General features: G+C 48.3%; 1 protein-coding gene across 1 annotated transcript in view; it reads right to left on the minus strand.

Moving 5' to 3' along the window:
* Nucleotides 1–24541, minus strand: part of SLC24A5 (solute carrier family 24 member 5) — a 173759-nt gene that overhangs the window by 84774 nt on the left and 64444 nt on the right. The window contains exon 6 of the mRNA XM_063926059.1: nucleotides 22929–23212. Within this exon, the coding sequence (XP_063782129.1) occupies nucleotides 22929–23212 (284 nt within the window). The remainder of the gene's footprint in view (nucleotides 1–22928; nucleotides 23213–24541) is intronic.

The raw sequence follows: 24541 nt of genomic DNA on the forward strand, positions 1-24541 counted from the left end.
TGGTGTCTGCGGCTACAAATGACTTGGAGGCTTCCAAGTTGTTGGATGTAGTCAGGGCCCTAAAAATTTATGTATCCAGGACAGCTGGAGTCAGAAAGACTGACTCGCTCTTTATCCTGTATGCGCCCAACAAGTTGGGTGCACCTGCTTCAAAGCAGACTATTGCTCGCTGGATCTGTAGTACGATTCAGCTTGCACATTCTGCGGGTGGACTGCCGCATCCTAAATCAGTAAAACCCCATTCCACGAGGAAAGTGGGCTCTTCTTGGGCGGCTGCCCGAGGGGTCTCGGCTCTTCAACTTTGCCGAGCTGCAACTTGGTCAGTGGCAAACACGTTTGCAAAATTCTACAAATTTGATACCCTGGCTGAGGAGGACCTTGAGTTCTCTCATTCGGTGCTTCAGAGTCATCCGCACTCTCCCGCCCGTTTGTGAGCTTTGGTATAATCCCCATGGTCCTTACGGAGTCCCCAGCATCCACTTAGGACGTTAGAGAAAATAAGAATTTACTCACCGGTAATTCTATTTCTCATAGTCCGTAGTGGATGCTGGGCGCCCATCCCAAGTGCGGATTGTCTGCAATACTTGTATATAGTTATTGCTTAACTAAAGGGTTATTGTTGAGCTATCTGTTGAGAGGCTCAGTTGTTATCATGCTGTTAACTGGGTATTGTATCACGAGTTATACGGTGTGATTGGTGTGGCTGGTATGAGTCTTACCCGGGATTCAAAATCCTTCCTAATTGTGTCAGCTCTTCCGGACACAGTATCCTAACTGAAGTCTGGAGGAGGGTCTTAGTGGGAGGAGCCAGTGCACACCAGTAGTCTAAAAGCTTTCTTTATAGTTGTGCCCAGTCTCCTGCGGAGCCGCTAATCCCCATGGTCCTTACGGAGTCCCCAGCATCCACTACGGACTATGAGAAATAGAATTACCGGTGAGTAAATTCTTATTTTTCCTAAACTGAGCCGTTCTGGCAACATAAATTTTCAAAGCTCTTACTACATCGAGAAGTTTCGATTCCAGCAAGGCGTCAGTAGCAACTGGCACCACAATAGGCTGGTTCAAGTGGAACAATTAAACCACTTTCGGCAGAAACTGCTGACGAGTCCTCAATTCTGCTCTAACTTCATGGAAGATCAAATAAGGGCTCTTGTGAGACAAGGCCACCAATTCAGACACCTGCCTTGCGGATGCCAAGGCCAACAGCATGACCACTTTCCAAGTAAGGAATTTCAACTCTACCTCCTGTAAAGGCTCAAACCAATGAGATTGAAGGAACTGCAACACCACGTTAAGATCCCATGGTGCCACAGGGGGCACAAAGGGAGGTTGGATGTGCAATACGCCCTTCCCGAAGGTCTGAACTTCTGGAAAGGAGGCCAATTGTTTTTGGAAGAAAACCGATAAAGCCGAAATTTGAACTTTAATTGAACCCAACTTTAGGCCTACATACACACCGGCTTGTAGAAAATGGAGAAAACGTCCTAACTGAAATTCTTCCGTAGGAGCTTTCTGGGATTCACACCAAGACACGTATTTTCTCCAAATACGGTGGCAATGTTTAGACATTACTCCTTTTCTGGCCTGAATAAGAGTGGGGATGACTTCCTTGGGAATACCCTTTTGGGCCAGGATCCGGCGTTCAACCTCCAAGCCGTCAAACAAAGTCGCGGTAAGTCTTGGAACACGCACGGCCCCTGCCGTAATAGATACTCCCTCAGAGGAAGAGGCCAGGGATCTCCTATGAGTAATTCCTGAAGATCTGGATACCAAGCCCTCCTTGGCCAATCTGGAACAATGAGGATCGCTTGAACCTTTGTTTTTCTTATGATCTTTATCACTTTTGGAATGAGTGGAAGCGGAGAAAACACGTACACCGACCGAAACCCCCACGGTGTCACTAGGGCGTCCACTGCTATTGTTTGAGGGTCTCTCGACCTGGAACAATATCTCTGAAGTTTCTTGTTGAGTCGAGGCACCATCATGTCTATTTGAGGAATTCCCCAAAGACTTGTCACTTCTGCAAAGACCTCTTGATGAAGACCCCACTCTCCTGGATGGAGATCATGTCTGCTGCGGAAGTCTGCTTCTCAGTTGTCTACTCCTGGAATGAAGATCGCTGATAGAGCGCTTGCATGCCTTTCCGCCCAACGGAGCACCTTTGTGGCCTCTGCCATTACCGCTCTGCTCTTTGTTCCGCCCCGGCGGTTTATGTATGCTACTGCTGTTATGTTGTCCGACTGAATCAAGACGGGCCGATTGCGAAGACGATGTTCCGCTTGCAGAAGGCCGTTGTGAATGGCCCTTAACTCCAGAACGTTTATGTGTAGACACATTTCCTGGCTTGACCATTTTCCCTGGAAGCTTTCCCCCTGCATGACTGCTCCCCAGCCTCGGAGACTCGCATCCGTGGTCACTACGATCCAGTCCTGGACCCAGAACCTGCATCCCTCTAGGAGGTGAGAGCTGCACAGCCACTGCAGGAGTGAGATTCTGGTCTTGGAGGACAGGGTTATCCTTTGGTGCATGTGCAGATGGAACCCGGACCACTTGTCCAATAAGTTCCACTGAAACACTCTGGCATGGAATCTGCCAAACTGAATGGCCTCGTAGGCCGCCACCATCTTCCCCAGCAACCGAGTGTATTGATGGATCGATACTCTTGCTGGTTTCAGAATTTGTTTGACCAGGTTCTGAATTTCCAGAGCCTTTTCCACTGGAAGAAAAACTATCTGTAATTCTGTGTCAAGAATCATTCCCAAAAACGACAGCCGTGTCGTCGGAACCAACTGGATTTTGGCAAGTTTAGGAGCCAACCATGTTGCTGCAGAATTGTCAGGGAGAGTGTAATGTTCTGCAGTAATTGGTCCCTGGATCTCGCCTTTATCAGGAGATCGTCCAAGTACGGGATAATTGTGACTCCTTGTTTGCGCCCATTACTTTGGTGAAAACCCTCGGAGCCGTGGACAGACCAAACGGCAATGTCTGAAATTGGTAATGACAATCCTGAACTGCAAACCTCAGATAAGCCTGATGTGGAGGATAAATGGGAACATGTAAGTAGGCATCCTTTATGTCTACCGACACCATAAAATCCCCCTACTCCATACTGGAGGTCACAGCCCAGAGAGATTCCATCTTGAATTTGAATTTTCTCAGGTAGAAATTGAGGGATTGGAGGTTCAGGATTGGTCAGACTGAGCCGTCTGGCTTCGGGACCACGAACAGGCTCGAATAAAAGCCTTCTCACTGTTGCGACGGGGGAACCCTGACAATGACGTGATTTCGACACAATTTTTGTATTGCGGCGCATACCACTTCCCTGTCTGGAAGAGAAGCTGGTAAGGCTGATTTGAAAAATCGGTGAGGGGGTACGTCTTGAAACTCCAGTTTGTACCCTTGGGACACTATTTCTAAAACTCATGAATCCAGGCCCGAACGAGCCTAGAACTGACTGAAGAGCCTGAGACGTGCCCCCAAACAAACAATACACCACCTATATAAGGTAGAGACTCCATAGCTTTCTTGGAGTCAGCATCAGCATTCCATTGATGAATCCACAATGCCCTCCCAGCTGAGACCGCCATGGCATTAGCCCGTGAACCAAAGAGGCCAATATCTCCCGCAGCTTCCTTTAGGTCAGGGGTGGGGAACCTTTTTTCTACCAAGGGCCATTTGGATATTTAGAAAATCCTTCGGGGGACATACAAAAATTATCAACTTAAACATTACCCTGCCCCCCAGAAGCTATGCCAGTAGTTATGCCCCTTAGAGGGACTGAGTGTGCGCGCCTTCCCAAAAATGGGTGTGGCCAATTAAAATGGGACATGATACACATATGCCCCGAATAGTGCAGTGCCAGATACACATATGCCAGTGCAGTGCCAGATACACAAATGCCCCTACAGTGCCAGATACACAAATGCCCCCACAGTGCCAGATGCACAAATGCCCCTACAGTGGCGTGTCTCAGCTGTCAGGTCAGGGCAGGGAGGAGAGCGCGCCTATGTCAGGCTGCGGTGGCGTGTAGGACTTCAAACCAGCCGCCAGTTCGCGAGCCAATCAGAGCTCGCGGATAGGCAGCTGCGGCTCCTGACTGGCTGCCGGTCCGTGAGCTCTGATTGACTCACGAACCGGAGGCTGGTTTGAGATCCTACCCGCCGCTGCTGGACATAGTAGCTGCGCTCTGCTCCCTGCCCTAACAGCTGAGACATGCAGCCGCTGGACTGAGCGGCGGCGTGTCTCGCTGCCAAACAAGCGGCTGGGCCGGAACAAACGGCTTTGCGGCCCGTATACGGCCCGCAGGCCGGAGGTTCCCCACCCCTGCTTTAGGTAGACTGCAGTATCCCTGATATGACCTAGTGTCAGAAGAATGCTATCCCTATCCAGGGTATCCAATTCAGATGACAGGTTATCTGCCCATTTTTCGATAGCACTACTATATAGGACGCACGCATAGCACGCAGATGCAATGGCTGGTCTGAGAGCGTACCCGTGGAGATATAAATGGATTTCAATGTATTTTCCTGCCTACGATCCGCAGGATCCTTTAGGGCTGCAGTGTCAGGGGACGGAAGATCCACCTTTTTGAACAGCCGTGATAAAGCTTTGTCCACAGTGGGGGGTGACTCCCATTTTTCCCTATCCCCAGAGGGAAACGGATACGCCACTAGTACAATCCTTTTGGGAATCTGAAACTTTTTGTCAGGATTTTCCCAAACCTTTTCACAAAGCGCGTTCAGTTCATGAGAGGGAGGAAATGTTACTAGGGTCTGTATGTATAAAGGGAAGAAACCTGAGGTATCAGGAACATTAGGGTCCTCAGTGATATGTAATACATCTTTTATAGCCACAATCATGTACTGAATGCTCTTTGTCAGTTTTGGATCTAATCTGGCATCACTATAGTTGACACTTGAGTAAGTGTCCATGTCGGTATCCGTGTCTGCCAGCTGGGCAAATGAACGTTTTTGTGACCCCAAAGGGTCTGGACTTGAAACAACACATCCTCTACGGATTTCTTCCAAGCCTGGTTCTGAGACTCAGATTTATCAAATCTTTTATTAATCAGAGCCACATTTGCATTCAAAGCAATCAAAACATTCACCCAATCCGGTGTCGGCGGTGCCGACAGGGTCACTCCCACAGCCTTTTGTGTACCTAACACAGTCTCCTCCTGGGAAGAGCACTCCGCCTCAGACATGCCGACACACGTGCACCCACCACACGTAGATACACTGGGCCTACAGGGGACAGACCTACAGTAACGCCTGTCAGAGAGACACAAAGGGAGATATAGCCAGCTCACACCCCAGCGCCTAAACCCGGTCTGAACACTACAGACAATGTCCCAGACCTGCAGCGCTTTTATAAACTAATATAATGCACCAAAATCGCTGTGCCCCCCCCCCCCAGTTTTTCACCCTGCTACTTGTACAGCAGTGTGAGGAAGGACCAGCGTCTCTGCAGCCTTGTGAAGAGAAAATGGCACCGGGCTGTGTGCTGTGAGGGCTAAGCCCCGTCCCCATACTGGCATGCTTCAGACCCGCTCATTTTTAAACTTTTTTACACTGGCGGGGGTCCGGACAGTGCCCAGGCACTTAGTCCGCTGTTGCCAGATATATGAGGCTTATATGCTGCCCAGGGCGCCCCCCGCGCCCTGCACCCTGTAGTGCTGTTGTGTGTGGAAGCATGGCGTGCAGCGCAGCCGCTGTGCGGTACCTCAAAGCCGTCACTGAAGTCTTCTGATCTTCTTCTACTCACCTGTCTTCTGACTTCTGGCTCTGCAAGGGGGGTGACGGCGGGCTCTGGGAATGAACCCCTAGGCGTACCTAGTGTTCCAAACCCTCAGGAGCTAATGGTGTCCTGTAGCCAAAGAAGCAGAGCCTTTAAACTCACAGAAGTAGGTCGGACTTCTTTCCCCTAAGTCCCACGAATCAGGGAGACTGTTGCCAGCAGTGCTTCCGGAAAATAAAAAACCTAACATAGTCTTTTCAGAGAAACTCAGTAGAGCTCCTCAGTGTGCATCCAGTCTGCCTGGGCACAGATTCTAAACTGGAGTCGGGGCATAGAGGGAGGAGCCAGTTCACACCCCTTTGAAAGTCTTAAAGTGCCAATGTCTCATGTGGATCCCGTCTATACCCCATGGTTCTTGAAGTGTCCCCAGCATCCTCTAGGACATATGAGAAAGTACATTTCAACTGATCCCCCAACACTTAGATGATTACAGAGACTGGCTTGGTATATGGAGTACAGTGCTGAACAGAGAAAACAATGAACGTCCCAGAGAAGGTAGCTTGGCTGTCTAATAAAACATTTGATATCTTACTAACAGGGGCGAAGGGGGCAGCAATGGCGCCGCAGCAGGATAAGGAGGAGGGGTGCCGGGCGGCCCGAAGGCGTGAACGCGGGGGAGGGGGGGTTGGCTGCAGGGAGGCAGGACCCCCTCCCCTTTGCATCACCTGCAGGGAGCCCTGGGCCAGTAAAAGGTGCGGCCCAGAGGCGGGGGGGGGGGAGGAGGGAGAGGCAGATAAAGCAGCAGCCGGGGGGGAGGGAGTTAATAGCTCCATTTTCCCCACACAGGAAAGGAAGTACCTGTGTCTGTCCGGTGGCTGCTGCAATTCCAGGGATCCAGGCATGGCTTCCACAGTGACCGGAGGCAGGTCACCATCACAGCAGGGAGCAAGGGTCGGGCAGCGCTTGGCAGAGCGGCCAGAGAGGAGAAGGGAGCTTCCAGCACGATACAGAGGCTGGGAGGTCAGCATTTCTGGCCAGCAGCTGCAGGGCCCATCCGTTTGTTCCTCTTCAGAAAGGCAGCACAGGAGCAGTGAAAATGGTGCTGTGGCGCCATCTGGTGGCCGGAGGACACATAAGAAGAAACAACCAGGGGAAAAAAAAAAAAAAAAAGAAAGCAGGAAAAGCAACTGCTAGATCCGGAAGGCAGCAGCGACCAGCAGCCCTGCGAAAGGAGCAAGGGCAAGAGGGGGGTGAGTACCAGCCGGGGCAAGAAGGCATAGGAGAAAGCGGGAATGGGGCAGCCATTTTAGGCCCAAGGGGGGAGGGGCAGAGCGGCTATGGCCTACTACAGTCCAGGGGAACCCCTATTAACGTTGCAGCACAACGGTTGCAGAATACGCCAACACAGGCTAGGAACGTAGGAGCAGCATGCCAGGAAGGGGGAGTTATTCTCACCGACAAAGCTAGCGGGGCAGGGTCACCCGAAGTGAGGGGGAGATGGGTATTCCTGGCAGAGACACAGCAATATAATAGCCCGGCTAGGCAGCCAGAGGGCACTCCTAGGCAAGGGGGTAACTGGGGACAGGGCGCAGGGAGCGCACAGGACAGGGACATTACGCTAGGGTTGCGAAACCAGCTTGCCCGCTCCCCTGCGTTTATATCCCCGCCCAGGAGAATATACCAGCAGACACCAACGCCAGTCACAGGACAGAGCATGGGCCACGAAACGCCGCAAGCAAGCAATCGGGAGCAAGGAGCCACATCGCAAGATTTCACATCACAATCGCAAAATTTCACATCACAAGCGCAAAATTTTACATCACAAGCACAAGATTTCGCATCACAATCGCAAGATTTCACATCACAACCACAAGCGAGAATCCAAGACAATTACAGCAGTTACAGAGACAGTGCGGTCCTCGCCATGCCCAGCGGCCCGTCAGTGCAGCATCTTGCACCTGCAAGAGCGGTGGAGAAGAATACAGCGGAGGCCGGTGCCGTGACCAGCCCGGCCAGAGAAGACATCTCCACAACATCACTCAGGAGCGGTGAGATGAACCATGTGTTTAATATGCAGAATGTGAATGTTATGCCGTTGTATAATAGCAATACACAAAGTGTGAGGGGTGGTACTGAAAAGGGGCAGAGGCAGGGGTTGCACCAAAACAGCGCAAATGGCAGGGGGGCCACCTTAAACGATGTAGCGAACACACAATGGGAGGGTAACAGCGCCGCAGATAATCAGGCAGGCAAGCGGGGCAATAGCAGCGCGTCCGAGTCAGACGACGACGAGTCATGCAAGGTATTGAAAGAGCAACTGCGGTTGGCCAGGGCCAATCACAAGAAGAAGAAGTTGTCAGCCCCAGGGGCAGATACAGCGTGGAGTAAGCTAGGTCAGACCGGAGCAGCTAAGCCAGTTTTCTTACAGCAGGGAGGCGCATTGGATCACGAGCTAGGCGCATTGGCAGGGCATTTGCCTAAAGAAATTAGGAAGGAAATTGTGAAGGGGGATTTCATCGACATATGCTCCCTTACAGAGGAGGGTCTCAGGGACAAGGAGAGGGGCAGCGAGAAGGGAGTAGGGCGAGGGGAATCCTACAAGACAATTGACAATTGGATGACCGGGATGTTCGCATACTCTGGTTGCTACATGGAAGCTTACCCAAATATGGCAATGAACATGATGAAATACATCAATCTTGTTTATTCAGTGTACAAGGATTATGGGGGAACTGCGTGGCGCAGATACGACGAGTCCTTTAGGTTAAGAGCGCAAGGGCAGCAACCCATCAAGTTTGGGACAAAGGATATCGAGCTGTGGCTCAAGGCGCAGGCAAGAGGGGCTAGCGATAAAGAAGCGACAGCGCAAAGGCAGGGGACAGGGAGGCCTGGCACGCATAGACAAGATATGCTCAAATGCTACGCCTTCAATGACACCCGGTGCACACGGGCGTTCTGCAAATTCAAGCACGCATGCACGCACTGCAGCGGAAGTCACCCGGCAAAAGACTGCTTTAGGAAAAAAGGCCGCCAGGGAGAGAGAGGGGAGAAGGTATCCGGAGCGCTTGTGCCTGTCAAAGGCAAGTAGCCCAGTGAGGCGGGAGGGTATGCAGGCATGGCTAGCCAGGTACCCCAAGCGTTTAGAAGCCCAGCGGTTGCAGGAGGGTTTTAGAGTAGGGTTCAAGATCCCAGTAAGACGGGAAGTCCTTCCGGGCGACCGCAATAGGAACCTTCATTCCATCAGGGAGCAGCCGCAGGTGGCGCGACAGAAAATTGGAAAAGAATTGGAGTTGGGCAGGATGGCCGGGCCATTCGCGGCCCCCCCAATTGAAAATTTGGTAGTGTCACCGCTGGGGTTAGTTCCCAAGAAAGCACCGGGAAAGTTCAGACTTATTCAACACCTATCTTTCCCGGAGGGAGCATCGGTTAATGATGCCCTGGACGTGGAACAGTGCTCGGTGCAATATCAGTCGTTTGACCATGCGATAAAAATGGTTAGGAGGCAAGGGAAAGGGGCCTTGTTGGCAAAGCTGGACATCGAGTCAGCGTTCAGGCTACTCCCCCTGCATCCGGACAGTTTTTACCTTATGGGTTTCCAGTTTGAGGGCCAATATTTCGTGGACAAATGTTTGCCTATGGGATGCGCAATATCTTGCGCGTTATTCGAAATTTTCAGCTCCTTCTTGCACTGGTGCTTGGAAGCACGGACAGGCTGTAGGGCAGTAGCGCACTACCTGGACGATTTCTTGCTGGCAGGTCCAGCTCAGTCTGGGCAGTGCGCGCAGTTGCTGCAAGAGCTCACAAAGATGCTGAACGAGTTCGGAGTCCCCATTGCGAGGGAGAAAACTGAGGGCCCAAAACAGGTTCTCTCTTACCTAGGTATAGAGATCGACACAGAGAAGATGGAGTGCCGGTTGCCAACAGAAAAAATTGAAAAGTTGGAGCGAGAAATCAGTGCATGCGCCCAAGCGAAGTCAGTTACCTTGGGCCAGTTGCAGTCATTGCTAGGGTCGCTGAATTTTGCTTGTCGCGTAATCCCTATGGGGCGGATTTTCAAGCGACGTATGGAAAGGGCAACAGCGGGAGTGAGGAAGAAACATCACTTCATCCGCATCAGCGGGGAATTGAAGGAAGATTTGTTAGTATGGCAGGATTTCTTGAAACAGTTTAACGGGGTACGCATGTGGCCGAGCAAGATATCGCCAAACCATGCACTGCAGCTGTTCACAGACGCAGCAGGAGCCATAGGCTTCGGAGCGTACTTGCAGGGAGAGTGGTGCGCAGAAGAATGTCCGCAAAGGTGGAAGGACAGCGGTTTGACTAAGAACTTGGCAGCTTTGGAGTTGTTTCCTATAGTGGTAGCCGTAGAGGTTTTGGGCCGCAGGCTAGAGAATAAGTTCATACAGTTTTGGTGCGACAATATGGGTGTGGTACAGGCCATAAACAGCCAATCTGCCTCGTCCGCACCGGTGATTAGGTTGCTGAGGTGGTTGGTAGCGGCATGCTTGAGGCACAACATCACATTCAGGGCAAAGCATGTGCCAGGAGTCGAGAACGTTATCGCGGACGCGCTGTCACATCAGAAATGGGAGGTGTTTAGGGCGGCAGCGCAGTTCGCGCGGGGCCAAGGTTTAACATGCCCTTCTCATCTTTGGCAGATAGCCGAGCCTGTTTGAACGAGCTGGTGGAAAGGTCCCTGGCGCCCAAGACCTGGAAAGCGTACGTGGCAGCATGGGAGAAATGGCAGCAGTTCCAGGGGAACGTAAGCTCAGAGGGCCAGGCGCCCCTGCAGCAATTGTTGGAATTCTTAGGCAAGAGTAGGGAGGAGGGAGCATCAAGGGCAGTGGCAAACACCAGGCTGGCAGGGGTATCTTTCTTTTCAAAGTTGCTAGGGAAAGAGGACCTAACTAAGGCATTCGTAGTGCGCACAGTGATGAAGGGATGGGCCAGAGCGGAGATACGGAGACCGGACTCCCGGGAGCCAGTAACCATAGAGAGGCTTAAGAGCATTATTCACATAGTGGCGAAAGTATGTAGCGGAGAGTACGAGGAAACACTGTTTAAAGCAGCGTTTATCATGGCGTTTAGCGGAGCATTTAGGGTCGGGGAGCTGGTAGCGCAGTCAAAAACGGCCACAGGAACAGGCCTGTTGGTAAAAAACGTAGCGGCCTCGCAGGGCGCGGTCTTGTGCAAAATTCACAAGTCAAAAACGGACCAGATAGGGAAGGGAAGATGGGTCCAGTTGGGCAGGCACCAGGACACAACAGTCTGTCCAATCGAGGCGGTACAAATTTTTTTGGAGGTCAGCGGTGTTGGATCTTCGGCCATTCATACATATTCTGGGCAGCGGCACGGGCCGCAAAAAGACCATACGGGCGCCAGCTGGGGATGAGGCGAGAAGAGGCAGCAGTTTTTTTGGCTGGGCAACAGGGGCATGGTATGGGAGCAGGCCAGGGAGGCCTGGCTCAAAGCCGAGCGGGCATTGGGAAAGCCCGACGTGTTGGTGTTGCACCTTGGGGGAAACGATATCGGGAAAACAAAGTCGCTAGACCTGATCAGGCAGGCCAGGGAGGACATTGCCTGGATAAAAGGGCGGTGGAGCAACGTGCGCATAGTCTGGTCAAAAATTATCCCGCGACTAGCCTGGAGGGGGGCTAGGTCAGGGCACGGAATAGACAGAGCTAGGAAGAAAGTCAATGCGGCCATCGGTAAAGTGGTCACAGCCAACGGGGGAAGCGTTATACACCACAATGACCTTGCAGGGAGATGTGAGGGTTTTTACAGGCACGATGGGGTGCACCTGTCGGACATAGGCCTTGATATCTTCAACAATGCGTTGCAGGAGGCGTTGGAGGGTTTGCGGTGGTAGCGCAGGGTGGGGCTTCGGTCCGCAGGTCGCTGGGACCTCGTGTGGCGGGGAAGGAGCGGTGCATAAGGCATGGTAAGGGGGGATTGTCAGAATGCCTCGCATAAGTCACCAATTAGTAGGCGGTACGCCTGGTTCCAGCTAAATGCGGCAGGGGCCATACGGGTTGCGCGCCGTGGTAGGGTGTTATGCGCATGGTAGCTGGTCCCCCAGCGCAGGGGGCGTGGTCCGTCGGCCTGCAAGGGCGGGCCGGGTACGCCTCAGGCGGGGAGGGGGCGTGGCCATTGCCGGTAAGGCACGCCCCAGGCGTTTCTCTAAACAGCGGGAGAGCCGTGCACCGCTTCCTCTCCTTTTTACCCTGCAATGGTGTGTTTTTGGTATTAGGTGGAAATAAAGCTGTGACCATTTATTCTTTGCACAAAATTCCAAGTCTCGTCTCCAGTTATTTGATTAGAGCAAGCCGGCGGGGCACCAGAAGGTCACCCTCTCCATCCTTACAGGGGCGAAGGGGGCAGCAATGGCGCCGCAGCAGGATAAGGAGGAGGGGTGCCGGGCGGCCCGAAGGCGTTAACGCCGGGGGAGGGGGGGTTGGCTGCAGGGAGGCAGGACCCCCTCCCCTTTGCATCACCTGCAGGGAGCCCTGGGCCAGTAAAAGGTGCGGCCCAGAGGCGGGGGGGGGGGGGGGGGGAGGAGGGAGAGGCAGATAAAGCAGCAGCCGGGGGGGAGGGAGTTAATAGCTCCATTTTCCCCACACAGGAAAGGAAGCCCACCCACCCGCCCTGAGTTGGCAAGGAACAGGGTTGGTAGTAGCTAGGACAGGGGTATGGGCCAAGGGAGCGCAGGACTTAGGCAGTTTTTTTTTTTTTTTTCATCACTTGCTTACAAATGACACGTTGTGAAAAGTTATTACGGTGTTTTGTTTTATCGCAATAAACATGGTTTGGGGTAAATCGTTTGTATTTTCTTGTCACAGCGGGTTGCGGGGAAGGAGCGGTGCACAAGGCATGGTAAGGGGGGATTGTCAGAATGCCTCGCATAAGTCACCAATTAGTAGGCCGTACGCCTGGTTCCAGCTAAATGCGGCAGGGGCCATACGGGTTGCGCGCCGTGGTAGGGTGTTATGCGCATGGTAGCTGGTCCCCCAGCGCAGGGGGCGTGGTCCGTCGGGGTACGCCTCAGGCGGGGATGGGGCGTGGCCGTTGCCGGTAAGGCACGCCCCAGGCGTTTCTCTAAACAGCGGGAGAGCCGTGCACCGCTTCCTCTCCTTTTTACCCTGCAATGGTGTGTTTTTGGTATTAGGTGGAAATAAAGCTGTGACCATTTATTCTTTGCACAAAATTACAAGTCTCGTCTCCAGTTATTTGATTAGAGCAAGCCGGCGGGGCACCAGAAGGTCACCCTCTCCATCCTTATGGAAGACTCCAGTACCAGTTTGCTTTGGTTTTCAGTCAGATCAAATGGTTAGTGTTACTATTCTATTATAGTTGTGCCTGCTGATTCAAATAAACCTACTTCCATTTCCGGACAGCACCATCATTTAAAAGGACATTATGCTAAAAATGTGCAGAATGCAGTCATGGTTCTAGTTCTCATAAGCAATGGAATGATCAGACAATAACACTTTAGAGAACTGTATTTCTATTCAGTTTGAATAAATGAATACTGGCCTACATTCAGGTTTATGTTATTCACAGATTTTATAACCCTGAAACCGCTTGTAATAGGTTAGTCCTTTAGCAATTCTGATTTCAATCAAAAAGTCAGGATGCCAGCTGCTGAAGGCTGTTGGTGATTGTACAAAATATGGAATTTCAGAGGATTCTGCTATGCTGGGATTGTATAGGAATTCTTAGCAGCCTGTACCTCCTTACTGCTGTATACTACAATGGCATCCTCAGCAGGAAGAGGCTACACAGGGTCACACACAGCTGTGCATTTATCCCCAGAAACATTCACTAGCTGCTGTAGGACAGACAGGATGATTAAGTTCTTCTTTGTATTGCAAGGTTGAGAAACATACAAGATAAGGACAATAATCACAAGCAGTATAGAATATGCATATCACATGGAAAAAACGGGCAGCTAAGCTTGGTATATAAAATAACTGAGAAAGAACTAGTGTGTGAACTGAACTCAACAGAAAAATGTATAAAAAGGAAGCGCTGGTAGGCAGTAATAATACATTTATTAATCTCTTACATTTTAATTATAACAAATTTTTAAAGCTGTCAGCTGGTAGCACTTAAAATCATTTATACATAAAAAAAAATTCTTAGTAAAAAACCACACATATTTGGCTGATGAACAATCTGAATGATGATCGTTATCGTCCAAATTGTTTTGCATTGCAAAATGACGGGAAACCAGCGATGAACGACCGCGGGGACGCGCATCGTTCATCACTGGTGCCTATACACTAAACGATATGAACGATATAGCGCTCATTTCTGAGCGTTATCGTTCATATCACCCGCCACCATCGCCCAGTGTGTAGGGCGCTTTATGCTACAAGACTTTCCTTACTAAATATCTTAACAAGGTTTCCTGCAATTAACATCAACTGAAACAAGGATCTGTGTGTTGCTAACACTTTACTAAAGCCTGCTTGCAATTAACATCATTTTGCAATAAGAAGCATATCTATCTGCTTTGCCTCACTCTGCTTTATATTTTACAGTAGGGGGTTAATTGGAGACTTGAAATGATTGTAGAAAGTCTATATATATGTATGAAAATTATGTGTTTTAAAGGGAAACTAAGGAAACTATAATATAACAAACAGAAATTGTGCGTAACATTGGAGTATTTATTGTTACTGCCTACCAGCGCTTCCTTTTTATACATTTTTCTATTGATTTTCTTGAGTGGGGGTAGGGTACCCCCGAATATTGGAAGCCGCAGGTATCCAGTCGAGTGTATTTGGAAAAAAATATTTTTTAGGCGCCATATATACTTTTTGTATAAAATCTAGTGTGTGAACTGTCTGTAATGTTTGTAAACATTTGGATTTTTCAATAAAAACAGAATATACAAAATAAATAGAGTCAGATGCAGTGGCGTATCTATAAAGGGTGCAAGGTGTGTGGTGCACATGGGGCCCACACCGCACAGCTTGCACCCATTTCTTAAAAACGTACCCCTCCAGAGTCTCACGTCGGAAGCAGCAGCGCTGCACATATCACCGGGAAGATGTCACGGTGGTCATTTTCCTAGCATTGTGCACATGTGCAGTAGGAAAATAGTGATGGTGCACTATACTCTGGCACAGTGCTAGGATCTTCAAGTTAACCTAGTGCTCAGAGTCCCACTGTGCTGCCGGCTATAGAGGAGGGGGCCCAAACAGAGACTGCACACAGGCCCACTCCTCTCTTAATATACCGCTGGTCAGGTGAAAGTGGCTTTCAAGTGCGCATGTCTGAAGCAGCCAGATTTATTATAATGCTAATGCAAGCTTCATGCAAATGCAGTCATTGGTACAGGTTGAGTCTCCCTTATCCAAAATGCTTGGGACCAGAGGTATTTTGGATATGGGATTTTTCCGTATTTTGGAATAATTCCATACCATAATGAGATATCATGGTGATGGGACCTAAATCTAAGCACAGAATGCATTTATGTTACATATACACTTATACACACAGCCTGAAGGTAATTTTAGCCAATATTTTTTATAACTTTGTGCATTAAACAAAGTGTGTCTACATTCACACAATTCATTTATGTTTCATATACACCTTATACACACAGCCTGAAGGTCATTTAATACTATATTTTTAATAACTTTGTGTATTAAACAAAGTTTGTGTACATTGAGCCATCAAAAAACAAAGTTTTCACTATCTCACTCTCACTCAAAAAAGTCAGTATTTCGGAATATTCCGTATTTCGGAATATTTGGATATGGGATACTCAACCTGTATTGGCTCTTGCAAAGCTCTCTCTCTAACAGGCACCTCATCTCCATGCGCATGCCTAACGTAAGCATTTTCTCTCCTTCCAGGCTGCAGAGAAGAACACTGGTCCTCCTCCACTGCTGAACCAAGTATCAGGGTGCAAAACAGGGGGGGGGGGCACAGTGAAATTTGGTGCTATATATTGTGTGATTACCATTATAAAAGCGCTGCATGTCAGTGGGCATTTTGTGTTTCACAGACAATTTATTACTGGCGCTGGGTTGTGAACTGGCAAATCCTATCTGTGTCCTTCTGACAGATTTTACTGTGGGTCTGTCCCCTATAAGCCCCGTAGTGTCTGTGGTGTGTTTGTGCACGTGTGTGACATGTCTGAGGCAGGGAGCTCTTCCCCTGAGGGAGCCATTTTAGGGACACAAAGTTGTAATGTGGTGGCACTGCCGGCACACCACGACCCTGAATGGGTGAAAGAATTACGTGATAGTGTGCATCATATCAGTAAGAGATTAGATAAGTCTGAGTCTCATGCAGAGAGCTGGAGAAAATCAGTGGAAGATGTGATTTTTCATAGTTCTGCCTTTTCATCCGCAGGCGACCCCTCTTGGTCACTTAAGAGACCATTTGCACAAATAGTACATACTGATACCGACACAGACTCTGATTCCTGTGTCGACGATAGGGATTCCAGGTGGATAGATCCTAAATTGTCAAAAAGCATTCAATATATGATTGTTGCTATAAAGGAAGTTTTGGAAGTTACGGAAGCCCCTCCTGTACCTCAGGAGAAGGCTTCTTTTTATAAAGAAAGAAAACTTAATGTAACTTTCCCTTCTTCTCATGAGCTTAATACTCTATTTGAGGGAGTTTGGGTAAACCCTGAAAAGAAATTTCAGATTCCCAAAAGGATTCAGGTTGCTTATCCTTTCCCGGCAGAGGACAGGAAAAGATGGGAGTCACCCCCCGTATTAGACAGTGCCCTGTCAACAGAGGCAGAACTCTGGGAGGCAACGGAGTCAGCTGCCGCCGGGCTCCTGCTTTGAAGGGGGGCACCTCTCCTCCTGTTCCGTGTGTTCAGTGACATTAATCAATTAAGTTACTTGACAGCAGCCGGAATCTCTTCCGTAGCCGACTTCCCCACTAGTCACCACACATTACAAATCACACCCTCTTTATTATAGATACACTGGAAGCAGACACCTTACTGATTAAGCTATTTGCTCCTATAAAGGAAGCATGAGAATTCTAACTATATGAAGTTATTTCTCTGACAATTACAAGTAACTTCGTATAGTTAGAATTCTCACACTTTCTATTCAAGAGCAGATATCTCCATCAGTAAGGTGCATGCTTCCAGTGTAATAGGTTGTGGGTTCTAATCCTGGATATGACACTTTCAAAATAATTGTCAGAGAAATAATCAGCATTGTGAGTGACTGAGCAGATCTATGTAGTGTGTGGCTGGACCCCTACATAGATCTGCCTAGTTGCAACAGTTTTGTAGTAGCTTCATATAGTTACAATCTGCAGGCTTGCTATGCAGGACCAAAAAATAATTTATATATATATATATATATATATATATATATATATATATATATATATATATATATATATATATATATAGGAGCACGTCTGAAACTTTTCAGTCAGATCTAGCTTCAATCTGGCCTGGACCCATGGGTCTTACAAATAGTGTCCCATGGATACAAACTGGAGTTTCAAGACGTCCCCCCATGCCGATTTTTCAAATCGACCTTGTCAGCTTCTCTTCCAGACAGAGAAGTCGTAACAGCTGCAATTAAAAAATTATGTCAGGATCAAGCCATTGTCCTGGTACCCTTGTCACAGCAAGGAGAAGGTTTTTATTCAAGCCTTTTCGTAGTTCCGAAGCCGGATGGCTCGGTCAGACCAATTTTAAACCTGAAAAATCTGAATCTCTACCTCAAAAGGTTCAAGTTCAAGATGGAATCTATGAGGGCAGTGATTTTCAGTCTGGAGGAAGGGGAATACATGGTGTCAGTCAGGGACGGATCTAGACATTTCTTTTAGGGGGGGCGGTTTAAGAATCAATGCGGACTCCTCCCCTCTCTACTCATTACTCCTCCCACTTCTAGTCCAGCCCCTCCCAAACACAAAATATGAAACTTTCAAAGCAATGGGGAATTTAGCTGTTTTTGTGTGTGAGATAAGAGTAGTATTTTATTTTTTATTAAATTGTATTGTGATGCTAACTAATAAATGAGCAGCAGTGGGGGTCAGGGTGAAAGTCTGTGGCTGCACCTAAGAAAGGTGTACAGAACTGCCCATAGTCTGTCTGAGAGGAGACATGTCTCATGTTACAAGCAGGCTGCACAGACCTCTCTCTTCACCCAGTGCTGCTGCTATCACACAGAATGCATGTCTCTCTTCACTGATTGCTGAAGTCTGACCTGTAAGCAGACATCAGCTAAGTTGCTCAGTGCACACATACGGGACACTGACCTCCGTTACAAGCTGCAGACAAGAAGATTGGAATTTCTGGGGGGAGAAGGAAGGTGAGGAGGGGGGCTCCTCTTGCAGCTCAGTCAGGAGACATGATGCAGGGCAGACACTGGTGAGACGCGAGAGACTCAAAATCCCAGTAATGCTTTGCAACAGGCTGACCAGGCTCACACACAGGGAGACCAGGGGAGAGAGGAGGAGCAGGGGAGGAAGGCCAGCTCTGATTGGCTGGGACTCGGGAGAGCTCTCTCCTCCCTCTGCACAAGTGCTCAGCTCAATCCCGTCTATCTGTCTCACCCAGCTGTGACTCGCTCTGCTGTGGGAGGGGTTAATGCAGATCTCCGGTACACTGTGTGCACAGCAGCACATGGAATGGAGCTGTATGTTAGGGGGGGCGGTCGCCCCGTTCGCCCCCCCCTAAATCCGGCCCTGGTGTCAGTAGACATAAAAGATGCTTACTTGCATGTTCCCATTTATCCTCCTCACCAAGCTTATCTGAGATTCGCAGTACAGGATTGCCATTACCAGTTCCAGACATTGCCGTTCAGGCTCTCCACAGCACAGAGGGTATTCACCAAGGTGATGGCAGAGATGATGGTCCTCCTTCGACAACAAGGAGTCAATATAATGCCTTAACCTGGACGATCTCCTGATAAAAGCGAGATCCAGGGAATGGTTGGTGCAGAACATTGCACTCTCCCTGTCAATACTCCAACAACACGGTTGGATCATGAATTTTCTGAAGTCACAATTGGAACCGACGACAAGATTGCCCTTTCTAGGGATGATACTGGACACAGAAGTACAGAGAGTATTTCTTCCAGTAGAAAAGGCTCTGGAAATCCAGAGAATGGTCAAACAGAATTTGAAACCAACAAGAGTGTCAATACAATGCATTCGGTTGTTGGGGAAAATGGTAGCGGCTTACGAGGCCATACAGTTTGGCCGATTCCATGCCAGGGTATTCCAGTGGGACCTGTTGGACAAGTGGTCCGGATCCCACCTACACATGCACCGGAAGATAATCCTGTCCTCCAAAGCCAGGATTTCGCTCCTGTGGTGGCTACACAGTTCTCACCTACTAGAGGGACGCAGGTTCGGGATTCAGGACTGGGTCCTAGTAACCACAGATGCAAGTCTCTGAGGCTGGGGAGCAGTCACACAGGAGGAAAGCTTCCAAGGAAAATGGTCAAGTCAGGAAACCTGCCTTCACATAAACGTTCTGGAATTGAGAGCCATTTACAACGGCTTTCTACAAGCGGTACATCTTCTTCAAGATCAACCCGTGCAGATCCAGTCGGACAATGTAACAGCAGTCGCGTACATAAACCGTCAGGGCAGAACGAAAAGCAAAGCGGTAATGACAGAGGTGACAAAGATCCTCCTCTGGGCAGAAAGGCATGCAAGAACTCTGTCAGCAATTTTCATTCCAGGAATGGACAACTGGGAAGCAGACTTCCTAAGCAGACATGATCTCCATCCAGGAGAATGGGGCCTCCACCAAGAAGTCTTCACAGAGGTGACAAGTCTTTGGGGAGTTCCTCAAGTAGACATGATGGTATCTCATCTCAACAAGAAGCTTCAGAGATATTGTTCCAGGTCAAGAGACCCTCAAGCAATAGCAGTGGATGCACTGGTGACCCAGTGGGTGTTGCGGTCAGTATATGTCTTCCTTCCACTTCCGCTGATACTGAAAGTTCTAAAATTCATAAGAAGAACAAGGGTTCGAGCAATGTTCATTGCCCAAGACTGGCCAAGGAGGGCTTGGTATCCAGAACTTCAGGAGTTGCTTATAGAAGATCCTCGGCCTCTTCCTCCTCGCGAGGACCTGCTGCAGCAGGGGCCGTGTGTGTATCAAGACTTACCGCGGCTACGTTTGACAGCATGGCTGTTGAGCGCCGGATCCTAGCCCAAAAGGGTATTCCCAAAGAAGTCATCCCCACTCTTATTCAGGCCAGGAAAGGAGTAACGTCTAAACATTACCACCGTATTTGGAGAAAATATGTGTCTTGGAGTGAATCCAAGAAAGCTCCTATGGAGGTGTTTCAGTTGGGACGTTTTCTCCATTTTCTGCAGGCTGGTGTGGATGCGGGCCTAAGATTGGGTTCAATCAAGGTCCAGATTTCGGCCTTGTCAGTTTTCTTTCAAAAACAATTGGCCGCCCTTCCAGAAGTTCAGACGTTCGTGAAAGGGGTGCTGCACATCCAGCCTCCATTTGTGCCTCCAGTGGCACCATGGGACCTTAATGTGGTGTTGCAGTTCCTTCAATCGGATTGGTTTGAACCTCTACAGGAGATAGAATTGAAGTTTCTCACTTGGAATGTGGTGATGCTTTTGGCCTTGGCATCCGCAAGGTGGGTGTCTGAGTTGGGGGCCTTGTCTCACAAAAGCCCTTTCCTGATCTTCCATGAAGATAGGGCAGAGTTGAGAACTCGCCAACAATTTCTTCCAAAGGTGGTTTCGTCTTTCCATATGAACCAACCTATTGTGGTGCCAGTGGCTACTGACACTTTCACTGAGTCAAAGTCTCTTGATGTGGTCAGAGCTTTGAAAATGTATGTCGCTAGAACAGCTCGGATAAGGAAAACAGAGGCTCTGTTTGTCCTGTATGCTCCCAACAAGATTGGGTGTCCTGCTTCTAAGCAGACTATTGCGCGCTGGATCAGAGGGACGATTCAGCACGCTCATTCCACAGCAGGATTGCCGATACCAAAGTCGGTAAATGCCCATTCTACTAGAAAGGTGGGCTCATCCTGGGCGGCTGCCCGGGGGGTCTCGGCATTACAACTTTGCCGAGCAGCTACTTGGTCAGGGTCAAACACGTTTGCAAAGTTCTACACGTTTGACACCTTGGCCGATGAGGACCTCAAGTTTGGTCAATCGGTGCTGCAGGGTCATCCGCACTCTCCCGCCCGTACTGGAGCTTTGGTATAACCCCATGGTACTGAAGTGGACCCCAGCATCCTCTAGGACGTATGACAAAATAGGATTTTAATACCTACCGGTAAATCCTTTTCTCCTAGTCCGTAGAGGATGCTGGGCACCCGACCCATTGCGTACTTTACCTGCAGTAGTTACTTTGTTGTAGTTACACAAGTGTTGTGTTACAATTATTTTCAGCATGTTGCTGCAAATGGTTCATCCCTGTTGGCGTGTGTTATGTTGAATGCCATGTTGAGGTGTGAGCTGGTATGAATCTCACCGTTAAATTAAAAGTAAATCCTTTCCTCGAAATGTCCGTCTCCCTGAGCACAGTTCCTATACTGAGGTCTGGAGGAGGGGCATAGAGGAGCCAGTTCACACCCTTGAAAAGTCTTAAAGTGCCCATGGCTCCTGCGGAACCGTCTATACCCCATGGTACTGAAGTGGACCCCAGCATCCTCTATGGACTAGGAGAAAAGGATTTACCGGTAGGTATTAAAATCCTATTTTATTTACTGTATGGTCTTAAATGTTTTAGTTTATAGAATTTTTTAAATTTAAAATCTTGCTATGTTAAAAGAACTCAATCCCAAAACCCCCTAGCACAGTTTAACAATAACCATACCTTCCAACCGATTTTGGTGGGACAGTCAAGCTTTTTGGACACTGTCCCACCTGCAGCCCCCTCTCACCCGCAGGTTTGCTTATCAGAGCAAGCAGAGAATAGATGCATACCCGCAGGCATGCCACCATTGTGCAGAAAATGTGGAGCGTGGATTGCAGGTACGGCATTTTCTATTAAGTCACACCCTTTCCTGTAAGGCCACACCCCTTGTTAAAGAGTCTGTATACTTGAAACGCGTTGGCTAAGGAGGTATTACTCGGGAGGACAAGGTGCCAATTCCAAAGGAAGGTAGGACTCCATATATCTCTTGATCACTATTTCCATTTTGATCATTCTAGAATTTGGACATTTTTTGGGAAGCAGTCACACCGGATTTCTGCTCTCTCTAAAACTTTTGGGTCCTACCCCTTCTGGAAAGAAGTTCCATCCCCCATGTAATACTGTATAAAATAGTTTTCATTTGTGTATCTTCGGTTTTATCAGTGTGTGTAATAAATACGCTTTTTAACGTTAACCACGCTGCTTTGGAAAATCGCTTTGACACAAAAGATACCTTTATATGAGGATTCCTGCATCTTTTACCATGAGTGGATGATACGATTTCATCTGTTGATAACCCTTAAAGAATCCTTGTTACGTGTTCTCACACCTTTTTCGTTTGTAAGTTAGCTGTGTTATTATAGAAAGATATCCTCCACCGAATATCGATTAATATATATTCATTGTTCATAAGAGGGGAATTAGCACCATTGTAAATTTGGAAGAGAAATCACACACACACACACACACACACACACACACACACACACACATAATCTTTGGCAGCTTGAAATGAAGATGCTTATAGAGGAATCGCTACACATTATGTTCTCTTTACATTATATTTTTCATATATCTATGAGTGACCCATCCATCATTTGAAGCAATCGCAAATTTGGAAGAAATATCTTATACATCAGCTAAAGTATCTTTAGCTATTTATTGCAATTATCCTATTCACTGGTTAGAGCCATCTCCTTCAAACCCCCCCCCCCCCCCATTTTTAGACAAGGCCACACCCCTGTTTATAAAGCTTACTTACAACACACGCAAAACTCCTGATGTGTATCTCCCAAAGGTTGGGAGGAATGTAATAACTCATTCAAGAGTCTGGTGTTTCTTGCCTTTTTCTGTAATTGAGTCCATAGATCACCTATACCTCACATACAGTAAATGATCATGGAATGTCAAAATTCAGGAGAGTCTGACCATTGGGAACACTACTGTAGTGAGTGCTACAACAAGTGGCTGTACATCTTGGGAATGCTTGCACTGGAAATTCCTAACTATTGTCTTGCCATCTTTAAGCAGATAAAGTCCATTTATTTTTTTAAGAACCATTACATACCTTCAAAAATTTCATTTAGTCCATGCAAGCTGATTGATAGCTGAGAATAGTCAGAGTCTTCCTGAAAAATGCCACTGTCTGATCGGGAGTGTTGGCGAACTGTCCGCATGCTCTCTTCCTTCCATCCAAGCAAAAGCTGCTGCTCCGTGTTTTCTTCCAACGCATCGGCAAGACACGTACAGCAAGGACTTAGCTTCCGCACCATGTACTGATTAATTTTTATGTCAAAGCACAACATTACAATGTAGAGCCCATATATCAAAATCAATGAAGCAGATTCATACCTGCAGCAGAGAAAATAAAATAAATAAATCTGAAATTGCAAATATAAAATTTCAGTCATGCAGGAATCTGGTTAGTAATGAATATGTGTTCTGGGGTGCCTTCAGCCAGCTAGAATATTTTCCATTGGGCATATGGCCAGTGCTGCCATACACCTGTATGAGGCCCAGGCAGACAGGAGGAGTCCGGTGGCTCTAATGGTCCCAAATTACAAATTACCTCAGATTCTATGAAGCAGAAGCAGTTCTCAGCTGGCATCATCAGTGCCTGCAGCAGAGTACAGCTTTTGACGTAGGTACCCACTCTGCCCCCTCACCACGTGTCTCCCTCCATTACTAAACCATATGGGCTCTTACTCACTTTTTAAAAGATTTTCATCCTTTTTAAATTTCATGTTTTAGATCTATTACAGATTTTAAAATGCTTTTTTTTTAATATATCTTTTTTTATCTACTCTTAAGATGTTTATTTATTTTAACATGTGGGAGGCCTGAGGGGATGAGAGGAGATCTTGGGGAAATATGGAGAGGTCTGAGGGGAGTGGATACCACTGCTCAATGCACTGGAGTATTTATGATGGGTGCAGTGTGTGCAGTGTCCAGTTCAGAGGGCGCCCACTGCACATGCTGCACCCATTCTTTTTTTTTTTTTTTTAATACCCTCTGGAATCCGGCACCGACGGCAGTAGCGGTGTTAAACCACCATGAAAATTGCACGGTGGCCATTTTCACTGCATTCTGCACATGCGCAGTAGGGAAATCACTGGCGAAATGGACACGCCATTTTCCCAGAGATCTGCGCATGCGCAACAGAGTCTGAGCACTCTAGTTATCAGACTCTACAGTGCTGCTGGCATAGAGCAGGAGGCCCAAATGGCCTTCTCCTCTCTCAAGCACTCCTGGCTCAACGCCACATCTCTCAGTCCACCAGACCTATGGGGGGAGATCAGTTGGGCAGGGGGGGGGGGGGGGTTCTGTCTTTTTAAATTTGTACTGGGCCCACCAATTTCTGATGGCAACCACCAAATAAACAAATGTGCCACCATAAGTGTCCAAAGCAGCCACGGATATGTTCATTCTGTCTAAAACACTGCAATGTAACACCAGTAGCTTTAAATGGATTTAAGTAGATGATGTTGTTGCTGCTTTAGGCTCTCTTAGCTAGTTGTTTTTGACTAATCCACGTATATATCCCAAAACAGAAACACCTTTGTACATGAAGTGGTATTCCAGTATCTACTGGCCCCATTAATATATACCAGTGTCTAAAAATGTCACAGGACGGATGTTCAACAAGGTAATAATTGTATTCTATTAAAGGACAAGAAGAAG

The sequence above is a fragment of the Pseudophryne corroboree genome, chromosome 6 (genome assembly GCF_028390025.1).
Source record: "Pseudophryne corroboree isolate aPseCor3 chromosome 6, aPseCor3.hap2, whole genome shotgun sequence".
Classification (NCBI taxonomy): Eukaryota; Metazoa; Chordata; class Amphibia; order Anura; family Myobatrachidae; genus Pseudophryne; species Pseudophryne corroboree.